The sequence below is a fragment of the Phycodurus eques genome, chromosome 17, assembly GCF_024500275.1.
Source record: "Phycodurus eques isolate BA_2022a chromosome 17, UOR_Pequ_1.1, whole genome shotgun sequence".
Lineage (NCBI taxonomy): Eukaryota > Metazoa > Chordata > Actinopteri > Syngnathiformes > Syngnathidae > Phycodurus > Phycodurus eques.
Window position 1 is genome coordinate 16666172 of NC_084541.1, and position 18835 is coordinate 16685006.

At 41.6% G+C, this 18835-nt stretch overlaps 3 protein-coding genes across 5 annotated transcripts; all 3 read right to left on the reverse strand.

Moving 5' to 3' along the window:
• Positions 1-704: 704 nt before the first annotated feature.
• On the reverse strand, positions 705-5337 carry LOC133415822 (heterogeneous nuclear ribonucleoprotein A/B-like). Its single transcript, XM_061702290.1, has 9 exons — positions 5241-5337; positions 4007-4192; positions 3556-3724; positions 3324-3482; positions 2573-2704; positions 2313-2442; positions 2043-2198; positions 1174-1255; positions 705-1076 (listed from the first exon to the last, which is right to left on the reverse strand). The coding sequence occupies exons 2-8, from the start codon at positions 4165-4167 to the stop codon at positions 1188-1190; spliced, it is 975 nt and encodes a 324-aa protein (XP_061558274.1). The 5' UTR covers positions 4168-4192; positions 5241-5337; the 3' UTR covers positions 705-1076; positions 1174-1187.
• A 921-nt stretch (positions 5338-6258) lies between these two features.
• btg4 (B-cell translocation gene 4) lies at positions 6259-12688 on the reverse strand. 2 transcript variants are annotated; one of them, XM_061702939.1, is made up of 4 exons: positions 12629-12688; positions 8301-8438; positions 7715-7970; positions 6259-6999 (listed from the first exon to the last, which is right to left on the reverse strand). In XM_061702939.1, the coding sequence occupies exons 1-4, from the start codon at positions 12682-12684 to the stop codon at positions 6799-6801; spliced, it is 651 nt and encodes a 216-aa protein (XP_061558923.1). In that variant the 5' UTR covers positions 12685-12688; the 3' UTR covers positions 6259-6798. The 2 variants fall into 2 exon arrangements, with proteins under 2 accessions (XP_061558923.1, XP_061558922.1); XM_061702938.1 differs by lacking the exon at positions 12629-12688 and adding an exon at positions 9019-9999.
• On the reverse strand, positions 10095-17788 carry slc25a14 (solute carrier family 25 member 14). 2 transcript variants are annotated; one of them, XM_061702935.1, is made up of 9 exons: positions 17622-17788; positions 16551-16707; positions 16051-16189; positions 15485-15579; positions 15304-15389; positions 14668-14763; positions 14471-14595; positions 13901-14114; positions 10095-13018 (listed from the first exon to the last, which is right to left on the reverse strand). In XM_061702935.1, exons 2-9 carry the CDS (start codon positions 16612-16614, stop codon positions 12977-12979), a joined length of 861 nt encoding a protein of 286 aa, XP_061558919.1. In that variant the 5' UTR covers positions 16615-16707; positions 17622-17788; the 3' UTR covers positions 10095-12976. The 2 variants fall into 2 exon arrangements, with proteins under 2 accessions (XP_061558919.1, XP_061558921.1); XM_061702937.1 differs by lacking the exon at positions 17622-17788 and having other exon boundaries at positions 16551-16725.
• Between the last annotated feature and the right edge of the window lie 1047 nt (positions 17789-18835).

The window sequence follows — 18835 nt, forward strand, 5'->3', positions numbered from 1 at the left end:
ACAAGGCCATTGTGCTCTACTGCCGCCTGCTGGAAAGAAGACGCATTGTTGCGTTCCAGAACAAGGTGTCTTAATTTGATAGCCGAATGTAGTTTAATGCCAGTTTAAAAAATAATCATTGTAAATCGGTAACATTTCGCAGGGATACCTGTAAATGTCGCCAACGTCCCCCAAACTCACGGCTGTGGTGTCCTTGAGCAAGACACTGATATCCCGAAATGCTGCCCGGGCGCTTAGACTGTCCCTTACTCCAAGTGTGTTCCACTAACTTGTGTACGTGTTCACTGTGATGGCTAAAATGCAGATAACAAATTTCATGTGCATGTTCATGACAATAAAAGGTGATTCTTCTTGAGACTACAACAGTAAAGTGCCAACAATGATTTGTTTTTGTATGATTACAAATTAAATGAAACACATTTTTAATACAAACTGTATTTATATATAAATAAATAAATTTAAAAAAAAAAAAGCTACAACATAAAAACTGCATCAAATGGAAAAAGTAAATTGTGCCAAGATTCGTATACCTGAATCTGAAATATTCACGACAAAATATGGAATAAAAAAAAAATTCCACAGTAAAGCAACCAAGAAGTTTGGTAAATTTTAGAAAATGTCATCCATTTGTATTAACTATACTCGAAAAATGTGTGGTTTTATTTTCCCAATACAGAATTGAAAAGGACACCATCTTTGTGAATTTCTCTTTTTTTATTTGTCAAAAAAGCTCCTTTACAGCGCCAAGACGTCCAACCTGTAAAGCCAGCCGACATGTAAAATACCCTTACAATACATTAGAATCAAAACAGGTACCAAAAAGTACAGTAAAATTACACTTCCTTTCAATGGAAATGTTGGGAAGGGGGAAAAAAAAAAAAAAAAAAAAAAAAACACAAAGGGGAAAATAAAACCTAAAAAATGAAAGCATACAATTAAAAAAAAAAAAAACAAACAAACAAACAAACAAAAAAAAAAAAACATGGAAAAGTTACATTTCTTGATGTTTTCTGTACAAATGGTCTTCTGTCATAAAAGGAGTCGCGTCCGTCCAGTCGGGTGTGTTTTGCTGGATCCTGTAGGAGCAAACAACAACACTAACTTTGTCCAAGATGTGGGGAGAGAAAAAAATAAAATAAAATAAAAATACTGCAAGGCCAGCATATGACGTACCTCATGTGTTAGCATCAGTATGGCTTGTAGGTGCTCTGGTGGCCCCGTCTGGGAGCCTTGCCATAACTGGCGCTGCCCTGGCCTGTCATCACACACACACAAACACCACATCACTTGCGCACAATGTAAGTAGACACCACCACAGAGAAGGGGGGGGGGGAGAGGAGAGAAGAAAGAGGGAGAGGGGAAAAAAAAAAAAAAAACTCCCCAGAAAGAATTGCACTTAATGTCAAAAAGGCTACATTTGTCTTAAAGTACAAAAATGTATTTTAAAAATAAGTAAAAAAAAAAAAAATAATAAACAAAAATAAAAAATTACAAAAGGTGGTTCAAATGTTACACTTAAAATAACGAATACGATTGTTACTAAAAGTTTAAAAAAAGTTGAAAATGTTGCAAATTAAATACTAAAGTATAAAAAAAGTGTACAAAGTTTTAAAGAGCTAAAACCCTAAAAATGACCAAACAATTGTTTTGTTACAAATGAGTTACAAATAATTTACAAAAAAGCAACATTTAAGATTTTTATTAAAGTACAAAAAGTAATTTTGAAATTTTGAATAGAGCTTAAACTAATAGTTTGAAAAGTTATAACATTCAAATCAAAAGTAAAAAGTTAAACATTACCTAAAGCAAAAAAGAAAACGGTTGTTACAAAAAAAGTGTAACGAAGTAAAACAAGTTACAGAAAAGGTCTGTTAAACAAAATGTAATTCTGAATAGGAGCAAAAAAAACTTGTGGGGGGGGGGGGGGGGGGGGGGAATCCTGTCCGACTTCATGGGGTGTACTTACTGTAGTCATAGCCAGGGTTATCCATTTAAAAAAAAAAAAAAAAAAAATCCCGTCCGACTTCATGGTGTGTACTTACTGTAGTCATAGCCAGGGTATCCATAGTAGCCGCCGGAGGGGTAGTCATAGCCGTAGCCACCGTAGCTGCCGTAGCCACTGTAGCCGCCGTAGCCTTGGCTGCCGTATCCCTGGTAGCTCCCGTAGCCGCCGCTCTGGTTCCAGCCCTGGCTCTGACCTGCCGACACGCACACACACGGCCGATTACGTACGGAGCGAAGTGACCGATCCGCCCGCAGGCCTCGTTGGATTTGACGACTATTAATGCCTAAACTCAAGGATGACGCCCGACCTCCTCCGCGGCCTCTGCCCCCTCGGCCGCCGTAGCCGCTGCCGCTGCTGCCGCGTCCTCCGCCATACTGCTGCTGCTGTTGTTGCTGCTGCTGGTACACCTCCTTGGGCTGGGCGATCTTCAGCTCACACTGCTCGACGACAAAGAACAAAACGTCCATGTTAAAGATACCAAGAGAGAGAGGGCGTGAGGGGGTCCTTCGTTTTTTTTTTAGTTTTGTTTTTTTTATAAGAGTCGACCAGTTGAAAAAGACGACTGACCCTTCCACCCTCAATGTTGTGGTACTTCTTCTCCAAGCATTTCTTGACACTGGCTTCCTCTTTGTACGTGATGAAGATGAAGCCCCTCCTCTTCTTCGACTTGGGGTCCAGGGGCAGCTCGATAGTCTCGATCTGGAAGAAAAACAACAACGCGCCTGTGTCTTAATCTTTAAACGTCAACGTTCCTAAATCTTTTCAGCTGCGATCGACCATCTATTAAACTGACCCCAAAAAAACATTTTTGCCACTTAAGGAAACCAAATTTAAGACTACTCACAATTTAAAACACGACCACCTGAGAGTCTGCAACATGGGATCCATTTTAAACCCACTATATATTAAGTTATTTTGAAACAAACTATGTAAATATCTTGATAATGATAGCAGCTTGGTCTATTAAAGAACGCTGGCTACGTAAATCGATACCAAACAAAAACAAATGACTTAATTTGGCAACAGGACAGCCTTTCAAGACCTGACCAGTTGTATTTTGGGGCCTGGTTAAATTTCATATTAAAGATCTTCAAGCTTCCCCTGATGGTGTCCAACATAAATACAAAAACTTACAAAAATGAATAATAAAGCACTGTTTTTAATTTAAAAAAAAGAAACTGTGAATAAAATTGAAAAATAAAAGTACCAAAAATGTTATAAATTTAATGAGAGGTGAATAAGTTTCAGAAAGTTCCAAAACCAAACCATCCTCCTCCACCCCAAGGGTGCAAATATCCCCGCTTGTCAATCTCCTAACCTCTCCAAAGGCCCCGAAGTATTCCCTGATGCTCTCCTCAGTGGCCTCTGGGTTCAAGCCACCGACAAAGATCTTCTTGACGGGCTCCTTCTTCATGGCCAGGGCCCGCTTGGGGTCAATCTGGCGACCGTCCAGTTTGTGCTGGTTCTGCTGCAGCACCTGAAACGCCGCACACGGTCAGTACCGAGGCGTACGCAATGACTATTGCGCAATATACTTAACAGTGACCCACTTTGTCCACACTGGCGGCATCTTTGAAGAGCACAAAGCCAAAGCCCCGTGAGCGTCCGCTGGCCGTGTCGATTTTGATGGTACAGTCTGACACCTCGCCAAATTTACTGAAGTAATCCTTGAGGTCCTTCTTGTTCGTCTCCCAGCTCAGGCCACCCACAAACATTTTGCTAAAGAGAAGAGAGGGGGGACTTGTTACATTCACTGGTTATTTGTAGTAAGCATTGTCCAAATATCAGCGTCTATATTCAGCATTTTGCCACATATCGGCATCTATGTTTTTCTGATCTGATGGATATTGATGAGAGAACTTAAAACTCTGTAAACTTCAAGGAACCCTTTATTTGTTTAACTTTTCAGTTAATTTTATAAGAGGTGCAGGTTCACTGTTATTAATATTGGATCGGTTCGCTTCCTCGCTCAAACCGGTACGCCGATTAAGACGCACTCACCCAGCATCCTCTTCGCTTTTGCTGGCGTCGATCTTGCCGCCGTCGTCGGCGCCGTGGCTTTCGTCGTCGGCCATTAGCTCGGCCTCGGCGGCGGCGCCGTTCTGGTCCTCGTCGCCGTTCTGCTCCGAAGTCTCCATGAGCAGCATGTCAGCGTCGGCCATCGCGGGGGTGGATCGTTACCTTAGCCTGAGTTGAGAATTGGAATTGAAGTAAATGAACAGTAGGGCTGTCACTACTGAATATGTTTCGAATCAACGCCAATTTATTATTCCAGCGGTTAAGGAGATAATTTTTGGGGCCAAATAATTGTTTCCCATCAAATCATTTACCATTGAGAGGTTGAACTCAGAGGATCTGGACAATTTTAAGTTACAACAATGGCTCTAAGCAACTAATAGTTTATCAAAATGGTTGTCTTGAGGGTAAAGTAGTAAGCGGAGTTTGAAATGATAAGTGTTTTCTGATCACGGTTTACGGGTACAGTCAGAACTTAAACTTAATTATTCTGCACAAGTCCATTTCTGATGAACCACAATCGTTGTGTATCTTATGGCCAATTTTTAAACTTTTTCACGTTCCTACTGCTTTACAGGGATTAAAGAGAGTCTTCAAAGATGCTCGAGCCATAATTGACTGATAACAAACAGTTTGGGGAGGGCGCTTCCTATTCAAATAAATGCACACTTTTAACTAGACCAACAAAAACATGCGCATTCATCACTTAGCAGTTCCATTCAAAATTATAGACTTTGATGCTTAAATAAAGGCTGTGTAATACAGATATTAAAACGGCCGTGTATTCACTTTGCGACGACGGGAAATGTTTGGTAACAATAAGCTGGTTGCTAACGAGCCGTGCTAACGAACTGCGCTGGGGGAAACGAGCAAGGCCCGGCTGGCATCCGACCACCCACAAGCGAAACAAAACATCGCATAACTCGCACGGAAATTAAGTTAAATCACAACGGAAGCGAGTAAGACGTGCATTTGGGTGAAAATTGCAGCTCGAATGCGTGCTAACCATTCATTCGCCATAGGTAATAAGAGCCTCACTGTTAGCCACCTAGCTTCCCGATAGCATCGCCTTACCGCTCCTCCGGAAAATGTTACTATAGGACGGTAAACAAGATGGAGGGTACCTCGCAGCGTAAATAGTCGTACACCAGCGCGTAATTTCACAAATGGTTACAAATAAGCATTTAAATAGACTAAAACAAGAGCAAAATAATCTTACTTTAAGAAGGGGGGAAAAAAAGAGGGAGACGCCGGAACGCAGCTCAAAATGGACACACCGAATTCGCCGCTAACTCGTGGCAGCTTATATATGACCGGATGTGACCAGGCCGCTGCGCATCCCAACAACAATCCTCCGGATTGGACAGTTGGTGGCGCGCGCCAATAATGCCGCCGCGCCATTGGCCAGAAAGGTGGACGGGGTTGCTGTGACGCCATCATGGCGACCGAATGTCCTTCTTAGGTTAGCCGCGTCCTGTGTGGAAAGCCGTTTGAGCATTTCTTTGATAACTCTCGATATCCAGCTCACTACTAACGTGTTTGAACTACTAGTCGGGACAAAGAGCGCACTAGTACACGAACCTTGAATTTCATGGATATAAAATAAACGCTTTCCACAAAGCCGTTTGAGGATTCGAAATCCTTGATATCCATCTTAAAGGTCCGAGTACTAGTACAAGACACTGCCCTCACTAGTAAGACAAATCAGCACACTAGTAGAACGACTGTCTCACGAGTAACGCCCCCGCTACTGTAGGGCATGTCTGCACACTAGTAGGACAACACCACGTTACTGCTTTTGCAAAACTGCACTAGCTGACATCTGCACGTTACTTTACAAGTGAAGCGCCAGATGTTAACCAGTATAATTTTGTCACTAGTGTAGCTTACAGTTGTCAACTAGTGCACATTTTTGCCTCACTAGTAGCATTTGTCAGACTAGTGAGGACAAAATATACTAGTATAGCGACAATAGCTGACTTAAGGTCTATGTACTATTTTGCCCCCACTAGTAATTCAGCAAACTACATGAGTAGAACAAATCCCTGGTAACATTTTTCACAAGCACTTTTGGACTACTTGTTTGCTATTAAACCTCACTAGTTAACTGTGCTGTACTAGTAAAGCTACTTGGCCCAATGAGCACACACTCTTAGCACAAACATGCCCACTAGTAAGATGTAGCTGTCCAACTAGTATTCAAAAATTCACAGAAATGTCAAAATATTGGAAGCAGTAGAAAAACATTTTATAAAGTAATGGATTCCCAAGAAACTGTACTCACTCTTACAACATGTCAAACTTATTTGAAATATTGATTTTATTTTACATTAGTGGTTAATTTACACCGTACGCGTTTTTACAACTAGGTTATTTTCTACTGGGGGAATTGCTCCAAGTTTCTTAGTGGTCCATGTAGTTCAGAGCATGGAACGGTCACCCGAGCTTGAACGAAATGGATGCATGCTAATCAAAAGAATTTATTTTTATTTTAAAAACTAAAAAAGTCAACACTTTGGAGCTGAAACGGACGCGTTTATTTCTTTTCACCGACAGTTCTCAATGTTACTTTATTCACAGTTACTAGAGTTTAAAAACACATTTACAGGTAGAATTACTTAAAAGCACTTGAATGTGTCAAGACGTTAAAAAGCAACACAAAAACCTCATTTTAAATCATACACAGTCAAACTTATCCTTTAAAGATGCAGAAAATGCACTTAGACTTTAGTTTCTGTTTTCACCCTTCCAATGTTTTGGCAGGGACCTGAAAGGTTCTAGGAGCGGGACTGGCTGACCCAGTGGTACTTGTCCACGCGAGGCCCGGTGAAGGTGAACGTGGCCCGGTAGGAACTGAAACCTTTGGAGCCCAATGGCTGCTGCGTCTTAGGAGGCGGCAGGAAGGTGTCCCCACCGAAGGGCTTCCTCTTGGGGTAGGTGAGCCACGTCTGGGGAGCGCCTGGAGCAAACTCGCTGAACTGGGGGGGAGAGAAATCATTCCAAATCCATATTAACTCATTCACTGCCAGCCTTCACAGTTAAAATCTATTTGACTTCTAAAGCCGTCAATGGCAGTGAACGTGTTAGGGACATTGTTGCAGACTAAAGCGTGGTGGGAAGTACAAATACTCAGTTACTGTACTTTAAGCACATTTCCAGGCATCTGCCAAGGGTGTGGAAAGCTCTCCTTGCCCACATGCGAGGGTATTAGAGCACCTTAATTGCTACATTTCAAATTTCGTGAACCTTTATGGGGAAAAAAAAACAGTCAAGGAGAGATTAAATTCAATTCTAATTTTCCAAACAGATATCACGTGACAGCGATCATTGCTGACAAGTCTGTAGCGTAAAATTTAATAGCGATAATATTTTTCAGAATGACTATAAAAAGCACTCATACCATGCTTGCATTTCAATAAGGTTGTCACCAACAGAGAATCACGAGGCTAAATTTAGGTTCATGTGGAAATTCCTTGCCTTTAGTAGTCCTCCAATGTGAAGTTTGCATTTTAGTCAAAAGGTTTAGGTCACAGATTTTCACCACTTGTGGGCAAGTCTGGACCGTAACCCCAGCGATAAGTGTTCACTGTATATAATTGACAGTAAATCAATCATTTGTACATTTCAGAGTCTGTACTGGGATTCAAGCAGTCAAATTAGTACTTCTACCAGTCTTTACCTGTGCCGACTTACCCGGTAGACACTGTTGGGGTTGCTAACAGTTGGGATGGTTTTGGGTTCGGCACAAAGAGCAGATGGACTGCTGCAGCTGGCATCTACGCCACTGCCACGCTCTTCCTCGTCGTCATCATCATCCGAAGAGCTCTCCGAGGGCACATCCAAGCTGGCACGCTCCACGGCGTCGTGGACTCTCCGAGAGAACTGGCGGTCGGCGCGCCGGCTGCCGTCCAGCACAGAGATGCAGAAGGGGGCGCCGTGTTCGCCGTACCTGCCACACACAGGAAAATTACACATGGGAATAACTTTCGTATGTTCAAGTCTATATCGCTGGCATCGGGCAGGAATGAATCTCCAAAACCAGCACTTTTCAGGAACCCCCCCCAAAAAAAAAAAAACACAAAATAAAAAAGGCACATTTTAGCCATTAACATCACATCTTCAAATACAACAAGCAATTTAACATTTTATATTATTCAATACTTTAAAAAAAAATAAAATAAATAAAAAAAATAAAATTCACCCTCATTGGGACGGACCAACTATCGATTTGTGAAATGTTTCGACCCAACGCCAGCGATATAGAAAAAGGTCCACCAACCTGCACGAGACCTCGCCGGGGTCAACCCACACGGTGAGCTCCTGAGGCAGGCCCAGGTCCTCGTAGCGCACTCCGCTCCTCTCACACGCCTTCTGAAGCACTGGATCCTGTAGTTGCACCCGGTTCATTCGCAGACACCTGGAAAACAATGCGTGAATACACGTACTTTCTACAATTGAAGTTTTTGCGCATATATATATATATATATATCCATCTATCTACATATATATATATATATATATATATATATATATATATATTTTTTTTTTTAAAATGAACAAGGTAGACAAATAGCCAGCATAGCGTTCAGAGAGTTAAAGGAATGCTAAAAATAAACCTAACAATAGTGGAAAAGTGACATTTGTGGGAGTTATATAAAATCCCACATACTCAAAAAGTGCCCAATATCTTTATTTTAAGATAACATTATCAGGCAAGTTAAAATTAGCCAGCTAAATGACACCTGCTTTAACGTCATTTGAAACCAGCACATAAACCCAGTTTACCCTTTAGCAACAGTCTAATGTGATTGATGCAAGGAAGCAACAACAAGCTCATAGACTTTGACAAAGTTCGACTAGAGTAAAAGCCTACACTGTAGTCTACTTTTAGTAAACTCTTAGACTTGCATGCATTTAGTAAAAGCCTACAAAGTAGTTTACTTCTACCACATTAACAGGTTTTACAACCCAACCCAAAAAGTAGCATTGAAGTGTACCTGTAGGCTTGTCCTTTGGTGGGCACGTTCGGGTGCCAGTGGTTCTTGTAGCTTTCGAACAGTGCGGACGTGAGCGCGGCGGCGAAGCGTTCGCGGCCATCGTTGTCCATACGTCCGTAGCGCTTGACCAGGCGGCCCACGAAGAACACGGCGGCAGCAATTTCCTCCTTCATAGCCTCGGTTTAAATTTAACGACCTGAAAGGACAAGACTGCTTCTGTGCTAAAACATGGAAACGGGATAAAACCACGTAGGGTGCGCCTACAACAAGTTAAAAAAAAATAATAATAAAGTAAAGCACGACAAAGAGGAATCGCACAGCTCAAGCAAACATATTTGCTGTTGGATCTCCACACAGAAGTCACCCTTCTTGTTAACTAATAAGGTGACAGCACACCTGAAGACACTTAACTTAATTGGCAGCCGTGGAGCTAATCGTCTGATGGGTTAAAAAGCAGGAAATGTTCAAACTTGGATGCCATGTTCTGCCCGCATGAGCTGGTGTTGTGTAGGCAAGCTTGGCAATTTAGTGGCACCCACCTGTCTAGGACAGGGATCACTTGCTGTTGAGAATCCCCCGCTGCACTGTCAGTTTGAAATAATGCCCTCTTTTTTACATGGATGGAAATTTTAATTTTTTTTTATCCAATTCATCAATTATTTGAAAAATTAACCAGGTGTCCACTCATCTAGTTTACTAAACCTTTTTCAAGTGGAAAAAATAAAAAATAAAAAAAAATAAAAATCCTACTTCCCAGGTCAAGCGAATTTTTTCAAATTTTTTTTTTTGCCAACCTGGAAGCATGATTTAGGGTTCAGCGTCTTGCCCGAGGACACTTCAACAGCAGACAGTCGGAGCTACACAAGGCTTGATTGGGTAACAAACATTTTGCAACCATTCGTTTGTAAAATGGCCTTTCAAGTTTCACAATCAACACTGCATTAGTTTATTATATTTAAAATATTTGTCAGTATTGCTATTTTCAACTATCCATCAATTTTCTATACCACTTATCCTCTTTTCTTTTTTAACGAATTTTACCCCCGTTTTTCGATACATCAAAACGAGGAAAAATATTTCTGCATTCATTTTATTTATTTTTTTTATTTGGAGTGTACATGAATTTCAGTCAATCTTTGACTCATAACAGTTGAAAACTAAACCCCCATTTAAACAAGCACAAAGTAAAAACCACCAACAATCAGCTGAGCAGAAAGTGCAATGTGTTGCATTTTTTCATACATTTTAATGTGGCCTTTATAAAAAAAACATTTTAATGACCTATATAGTATAGTTCTTTTATTCAGTACAGCAAGAGGCGCTTTCAATAGCTACAATTGGGGGTGGGGTGGGGTGGGGTGGGGGGGGGGGGGGGGAAGAGCACTTTAAAATAAGTCCAATAAGTGAAACATTTTCTTTTATTTGTAAGATGTAACGTTTAGGGAATGAACGACTGGCGATGGATGAAGTGACACATTTGGTCGTGAAACTGCTCACAAAACGTGTGAGCGTTAAATATATCGAAACACTGTATAAAGCCGAGCGGGAATGAAAGCAATGTCAATCAAACTGTGTTCGACAACAAAATGTGATTAAAAAACCAAGAAGCAGCCCACTCGTGAAAATAAAGAAGCGCCAAACAATAACCGTTAAATAAGAAGCCGCAAGCTGTGACAAACATGCACACTAGCTGCACGAGGTTTGGTAACAAAAAAATTCTAATTATTCAAATCAAAAGTGAGGATTTTCTTTGTGTTTTAGTAACAGATGGGTCCTAACAGACAGTTTGTATTGTATTGTGTTGTGTTGAGTTCAAGTCCCACAGCAACTGTCCAATGAAAAGCATGTTAAGCCAAACCTCCAAATGACAACATAGCCATTAAACAATAAAAAATGAGCCTCATAATGGACTACGGGTAAATATTTTTAAGGAAATGAGCAGCAACTTCTTTTCAATTTGACCTAAAATGTTGGACATTAAGTTGAGTAGAAACGTTTCATACCCCCAAAAAAATACTTTAACTTTTTTTTTTTTTTTTTTTTTTTTTTTAAATCTCATAACATTATTGCTGTTTCTGAGAAATCAACCTCAAACAATGTTTCTGGGTCAATTTGACCCGGGGTGTCAGAAACTACAATGTTTCTATGCACTTAACTCAAGCAGAATCATTCATCCCAAGAAGTTACTTTTGACTATTTAATTTAACGTTTAGAACAGGTCAATTTGACCCACAACATAACATTATTGCCATTTCTGAGAAGAGATTAGCATTAGGGTAAGAGGGGTAACCTCTTCCCATAACTTACTTCTTACTCTTAAAATACTTTTGGTTTAAACTTTAAAACGGTTCAGTTTGACCCATAACCTAACAGGAGGGTAAAGAGGCTTGTTTTAATCCTTGTGTAACATGGATGTTAAAAATGAGACGCTAAATTTACTACACCCTTAAGAGAGTGTTTTTACCGTTATAATACAGAGGTTAACTACTTTTTACACTTATTCAGAATGTTTTGTGATGTGGCGACAATAAAACAAATTATTTCCATTTCCATTTTTTTTCAGATGCGGCAACCTTGTTCAAGGTTCCACGATAATTAAAAAATGTTTGCCTTTTTTGTTTGTTTTGTAGCAGAAAAAAAACGACTTGTGGTTTTGGTTTAAAAGAAAGTGGTACATGCTTTTCATTGGACAGCGACCATCGTGGTTAGCTAGCAGCTTAGTACCACAATCCAAAGACTCATTTTCACAGTATGACAACAACAAAGTTGTGAATCTACACCAACATACTGTAAAATCAGTAAAAACTTTACTCTGACTACACTTCAGTTTTTGATGTTTTACGATGCATTGTCATGAACCAAATCTGTAAAATTACAATAAATTTGGTCTGTTTGAGCAAAACGAATTTCCCTGATAAACTGCATCCATCAACAATGCAGGACAATTCATCAAGACGTCATTTGCCATGGGTTTGGCCAAATGAATTAAGCAAGCCAAGGAGGACCACTTCTATGCCTTTCTGTGGCTCTTCCAGTCTTTCTGCATCTCTGAGCTTATAGTGTCATCAGCAGGTTGCGACACAGACTAAAAGGGTCCTTTCGAGCAGGAGGGAGGTGGGGGAGAAGAGAAGTGGCAGTAAAACAGGCCAAAATCCAGATGACAGGGGCTTATAGCATCATCAGCAAGTTGCAACAGCGATACAGAAAGACTGGAAGAGTCAAAGACTTTTTGGGAGTGATGTAGATGGGTAATACGTTCAAGTAAAACAAACTTTGGCACGTTCGGCCCCCCTTTCCAGCCATGAGCCGCACAAGCCTTTAAAGCACACAGTACATTTAACTGCTGTTTCCAACAGCATCACAGCAAAGGCTTTGGCTCAGATTGACGCTCATGTCAGGCTTTTTCCGCCTCGAGACTCTCCGGCCAATAAACAAATAAAAGTATGGCACTTTACTATCAAGTCATTGTAACAGAAGGACAATTTCCCTCCAGAAGGGAGGGAAATCAAGCCTCGCAAATTCATGTAACTATATCGTCAGACTTAGTTACATGAGTTGAATGAGCTTGTTGTTGCTTCCTTGCATCAAAAAAGCTGAGGTTGAAACTCACCTGGTCCGCAGCGGTAACCAGGTTCTAACTCCCTCTCTCTCTCTTCTGCTAAACATCTGCTAAAAGTAGCTGCCTGGTCTCAGTGCTCACGACTGTGGTGAAAACAGAATCAGTCACCCATAAATAAATAGCAAAACCAAAGAAAAAGGACATGAGGTGTTGGATGAGTGAATATGTGGGGCGGTTGGCTGATGCTGTGGTGGAGTTGCTGGTAAAGGAGTGTGAAAATATACTGGTGCCACAACTCTCCCAGTAGTGCTGCTGCTGCTGCTGCTTGTGTCTCCCCAATTCACTGGCACGGCCGACACAGTCCGACAGATTCGTACCGTCCCGACTTGCGTCTCTCGCTTACAACGGGAGCTTCTTCAGCTGCTCAAAGGTGATGAAGAACTGAGCTGCCGGTGAAGGAAAACATCCACTGACAGAAAAAGCCCTCATTTTACAGCCTCTCTGTTGCAAACGCAGCCATCTCTTTTCTACTAACATCCCACACCGAACCTGCTCTGAAATTTACCCGATTCTCACTTGGCCCGTGCACCACTGCTTCTACAAAGGTTTGTAGAAACAGGTAGTGTCGATTTTGAGTAGGGATGCTTACTGGTTAACAAACGGCTATTAAAAAAATAAATGTCCCAATGTTCCTGGGTCAGCTACACCCGGTGTGCATTTAACTATCCTAAAAATCACAGAAACAAAACATCGATTATACAGTGGTGCCTTGAGATATGATCTTAATTTGTTGTTACCACACGCATAACTCAAAGCACTTGTATTTCAAATCGTCTATCCCCGTTTAAATTAACGGAAATGCCAGTCTGTTCCAGCCTCCCCCCAAAATTTTTTTAAATAGAACTCTATAATATTGCACTTCATGAAAACAGTAATGACATAAATAGAATGTAAACAGTTAAACAGTTTTTGCCACCTATTATGCTTTAATTCAATGGACATTTTGCTGCTCCTTGTGGTGTACACACCTTGGCCACCTGAAGGCAGTAAAGACAAACATAGCAATAGATACCATTACAAATTGTATTTGTACGACTTGGCTACAGTAGACTAATCTCGCTGCGTACCCCGAAAGGTCTTTTTTTTTTTCTTTGCGGAAGCTCGTGATACAGCATGATATTTTTGATTAGCTGTGACAGCTGCGATGTTGCAACGCCACCCACCCGCAAAACTCCTGGTCTAAATTGTGACAAAAATGCTTCACATGTACTTCACGAGTGAATGGAGACAATAAACAATGTCGATGTAAAATGCAAAGGATACAATAATGTTCCAAGGCCCCAGCCGCAGCCAGTTGGGCCAGAATCCTTTATAGAGCGCAAAGAAGCCCTCGTTTCTCCACGTCTGCATCACGCCGTCCAGTGTGCCTTTGTACATGGGTGCCCCCGACAGCACGCGCTGGTTCATCATGCGCGTGCGCACCACGTCCACGGGGTTGGAGGCCAGTGCCCCCGCCAGGCCGCACGTGAAACTTGAACTGCGCTCACACACAAAAATCATGGTCAACAGATCAACAGAATAAGATGGCCAAAGTGGTGACAAAAGTACTCACACTCTGTACTTAAGTCGGAGTGGCGATAGTTGTGTAAAACAAAGAGGTAAAAGTACTGATTCAACTCCTGCACTCAAGTTAAAGTGAGAAAGTACAGACTGAAATTTACTTTTTGACACAGCAAGGAGTAGAAAGTACAGATATCAATTTTCAAATGTAAGGGTGAAAAGTCAAATGTCTTCAGAAAAATAAAACTCAAGTCAAGTACAAATACCTGAAACATCCACTTAAGTTCCCAACTTCAACTTCCCAAAACTGTACTGGCTAGCAAACAGGCTTACATGAAATGGGTCAAGATGGTGTCGCCCATGACGCCGGATCGAAGGAGGTGCTTCTTTGTGATGTCGTACACGGGAAGTTCAACTCCGACGACGATGGCGGCTCGCTGCGCCGTGGGAATGACACCCTGAGCAACATAAACATACACGCTTTAACAACTAAAATTGTTTTAATAGCTTTCCAACTGGTGCTTACTCACTCTCCACAGGCCTTTGGTGCCCTCTGTCTGGTAGATGTTGATGAAGTTGGACATCATGCTGCCTTGGAGCAGACTGCCCTGCGCCTGCATTCGGATCTACAATAAAAAAAAAAGTTTTCAATTTTAATATTTTGAAACCAGACGTACATGCGCGTTGAGTCCCTGGGAGTCAGTTGTGGCCCTGCAGCTAGTGTATTGCATGTGATTACTGCGTGTTTATTTTGTTACAGTTTGTTGAACAAAGCGATTTTTTGAATTATTCCAGTTATTTATATAATCGTTGCAGCCCTAAAACAGTGATTATTTGACCAGGGTTGGACTAAGATTTCCGGTTGCCGTATCATACGGGGGTGGTGCTGTATCAAAAACAGTTGAAGTCGCTCCTAAAACTGTCGAAGAATTACCACGATATCTTAAGAATTATCGTACAGTGACAGTAATACAGTGAGAAAACACAACCTTGAGATATAGGTATGGTTACATCGCTAGAATCCACTTATTTCCAGTCTTGAATGCATGTAAAACGTTATGCATGTGTGAATGATCAGAATCTTACCACCTCTGCCTCAATTTGACCCAAGAAAAACCCTGCAATACTTTCACGTCTATATGGTGTATCGGTCTAAAAATGGTCACCTTGAGGACGTCCGTGGGATTGGCCAGGGAGGACGACAGAACGCCGGAGACGACGCCGCAGAAGACGTTGATGACCATGGTCTCCTCTGCCAAGGAAAGATACATCAATATGCTGCCAACAATTTGAAACACACACACATATATGTGTGGAGGCATATGTATGTAGTACAGTATTACTCACCTTCTGGGTGAGTGACAAAAAGCCTCTTCAGGGAGTTATAGGTTCCGATCTTGATGGTCCCATAAGACGCTTGTCTCAAGAGCGCAGGTGAGATCCTGCAACAAGGAGACATATCTTGTCTAGCTATTGAAAGAAGACAATGCCTTTTTTGCTTTACACATTCTATAAAATGAAGCTGTTGTAAGGGGCGGTCACTGAGACACTGCTCACTCCACCCCCTCGACTGTGTGGCCAATACAGTAACTTTTATGTTATGATGGGGTGAACTGCTACTACAAGCTCAGTGTGATGAACAAACCGAGCGGGAAATAGAAGCATTGATTGTTTTTTTGTTTTTTCTCCCCACTCGTGGAGTCAGCACTTCATCCATCTAATTAGTTGTCAGTTAGTGTACACAACACAAATACTCCCCACTTCCTTGTTGACAAATTCACCGAATACCCAAATACAGTACACGTCGCAGATGCTCATCTGTGCATCCAACAACAATGCAGCTCTGCTTAGGTTTTGGCTTTTAAACACAATAGTTGTTTGAAATCTTGGCTTGAAAATGCAAAGTCATTTACCCCGAGTAGAGCGCCCGGATGCCCTCTTCCTTGCCGATCCTGAACAGGGCATGGAACATGCCTCTGTAGCGCACCTCTGTGTACTGGGACTGACCCTGCACCTGGAGCCGTGTCTTTGTCAGATCGATGGGGAATGTGCCTATGAATAAAAACGCGTAATTCATAATAATTAAGTAAAACAATTCCGTGACACAGCAAACAGTGCATTTCTATATGACCACTATATATATATAGATATATATATATATATATAAATATATATATATAAAATAAAACCACATTTTTTTCATGAAACAAAAAAAAAAGAGATTAGGAAAAAAAAACGATTTTTTAAAATTAATTTCCATTAACGCTAAAAATAGAAAGTAATCATGATGAATATTCAAGCCCACTTTGAAATCTACCATTGCACAGTGGCTGCAGGGCAATATTCAAACGCCTTTAATTCCAAATAAAAACTAATTGCCGTGTCACGATCCTTGCTGCGGGGCAGCACCTACCGAATTCTGCGACAATCGAGGCCATCCCGCCGTAGATGAACGGCTTCCAGTTCAGGTTGGCCATCTCCGCCGCGGTGGCTCCGGCAGCTGCCTCCGCCTGCTGCAGCCCGGCCAAGAACAACAGCAAGCCGCCCAGGCACAGGTCCACGCAGCAGCGCTGTGACAGCAGGCGAACAAGCACTGCCAAAATCATGATGCTGGCGAGATCAGCGGCGGCTCCCTCATCAGCATCAGCACCCGAAAGCACACTGCGGCCGGAAACTGACGCCGAACGTCGTCACGACGGCCGCATCGCTACTATTGGCTGTAAACCATGCCATTCAAACGCATACGCGATTCTATTGGAGGAGGGTGCACTTTGTCCAACGACGGTCGAATGTAACAGGAATTTGAAGTACGCTGATTTTTATTAAGCCACATATCTGTAAACAAGAATGCGGAATCTAAATAAATAACTATATGTATACAAATAGGGATTACATGTATGGATATACACGCATATAATGCGGCCGGAAAGAGACAGGAAACTTCGTCACATCGGCTGCGTCGCTGCTATTGACCGTCAGCCATGTCAACCAAATGTTTACGCGATTCTATTGGACGACGAGCTTTCCCGAAAGACCGTCGATTGTAATACAAACTAAATATTAGTTTGTTTTTCTATGAAGCCACGAAATGTGAATATATAATAAAATGTATATAATATATACATATTTTCAAAAACGGTCGGAACGAGACGACGTCACGTTGGCAACTTCGCCGCAATTGGCTGTCCCCAGCTGTCAGTCACACGCTTACGCGATTCTATTGGAGGACGACGAACGCTCACGAATGACCGTCGAATATTACACGAATTAAAAAGAAGTTCTTTATGAAGTCACATTATCTGACAACGATGCCGCCGAATACATACAAATTATTAACATGGAACCTTATTTCATAAGGTTCTAATTTTTCAACATAATTAGAGGAAACCGCATTGAACGCCGTTGTCGTGCGTTAGCACTTGTCGGCTAACACTTTCTGCGGATTCCAAATACTTCCCGATACAAACAAATTATATTTACGTACCTGGAGCGCGTCGATAAAACTAATTTAAAAAAAACTACTACTACACTTGACTTTCCATTATTCAAGACACATGTAGCGTTCACTCCGACGGAGCTGAAAAGGAACAACTTGTTGGCCGTCGCGCTGGGCTAGTCTCCATTTAAGATAATGTCAATGACACGGCCTGGATTTCCGGTTTACGCTTTCGAAGTAAAATGACTCACTCGTGCGATGCAAGGTCATGAGAATATGTATTATTATCAAATTGTATTATTCGTTGTGATTCGAGGAATTTAAAAAAACAGTTGGGGTTATTGCACGAAGTGATGAAGTGACGTGTGAGCGCTGTGTGAGGTGATGGAAATAACCGTTTTCAAAATAAAGGTCTGCTCAACTGGTTTATACAGTACATTTGTATTTTTTTCACCCCATGCTGTTGTCACATACTTTTGGAAATTAAATGAAACGTTAGAGATGGCGTTCAATGAATAGTCATTGTGTAGATGCAAGACTGACAAAACAGACGAAGCAAATATATGACTTAGTTTAATTTCATTTCAACAATGTCAATAAATCACAACAGTTACAGCAAAAAAAAAAAATGGTGAGGGGAGGAGTTGGAGGTTATGAAGTCATAAAAAAACATGGCAAAAGTATACCACAGCAGCAAGAAATAGCACTTTTCCTATAGCAGGACGATTATTATTACTATGATGAACCTTCCATATTTCATGCTGTCGTTCACAGAACGTTGTGCAGCAGCTGAGTGAACCTCTTCGAAAGCTGCTGGAACAGCGACATCGCGTTGCTATGGTGACAGGAAGTAATGAGCCAATGATGAGGAGTTATTATGAGTTGACGTGGACATTTGGCACCAACTCTGGCGTGTCAGTCAGAAAAACGACTCCGCACACAGTTTTGACACGTCACAATATTAGAGTGTTGGTGTACCTAATAAAGTGACAAAGGCTCACCGAGGTCCGGCCGACGGTCCGCCGCTGCGTTTGCGCTGGCGGCAGAAGAGCTTGGCCGCACGCTGAACGCAGTACACCAGCACGGCCAGCAGGGGGCTCTTCAGAGGCATCTTTAGCCTGCAGCACAAGCTGGAAAACAAAAACAAAAACAAAAAAACGGGAAAACGCGACTCACCGGGACAAAAGCTAGTCATTGATTTAACATTTTTGTATTTTATATGTACATCAGTTGAATCCAATAAGTCTGTGTAGATTGTCGGT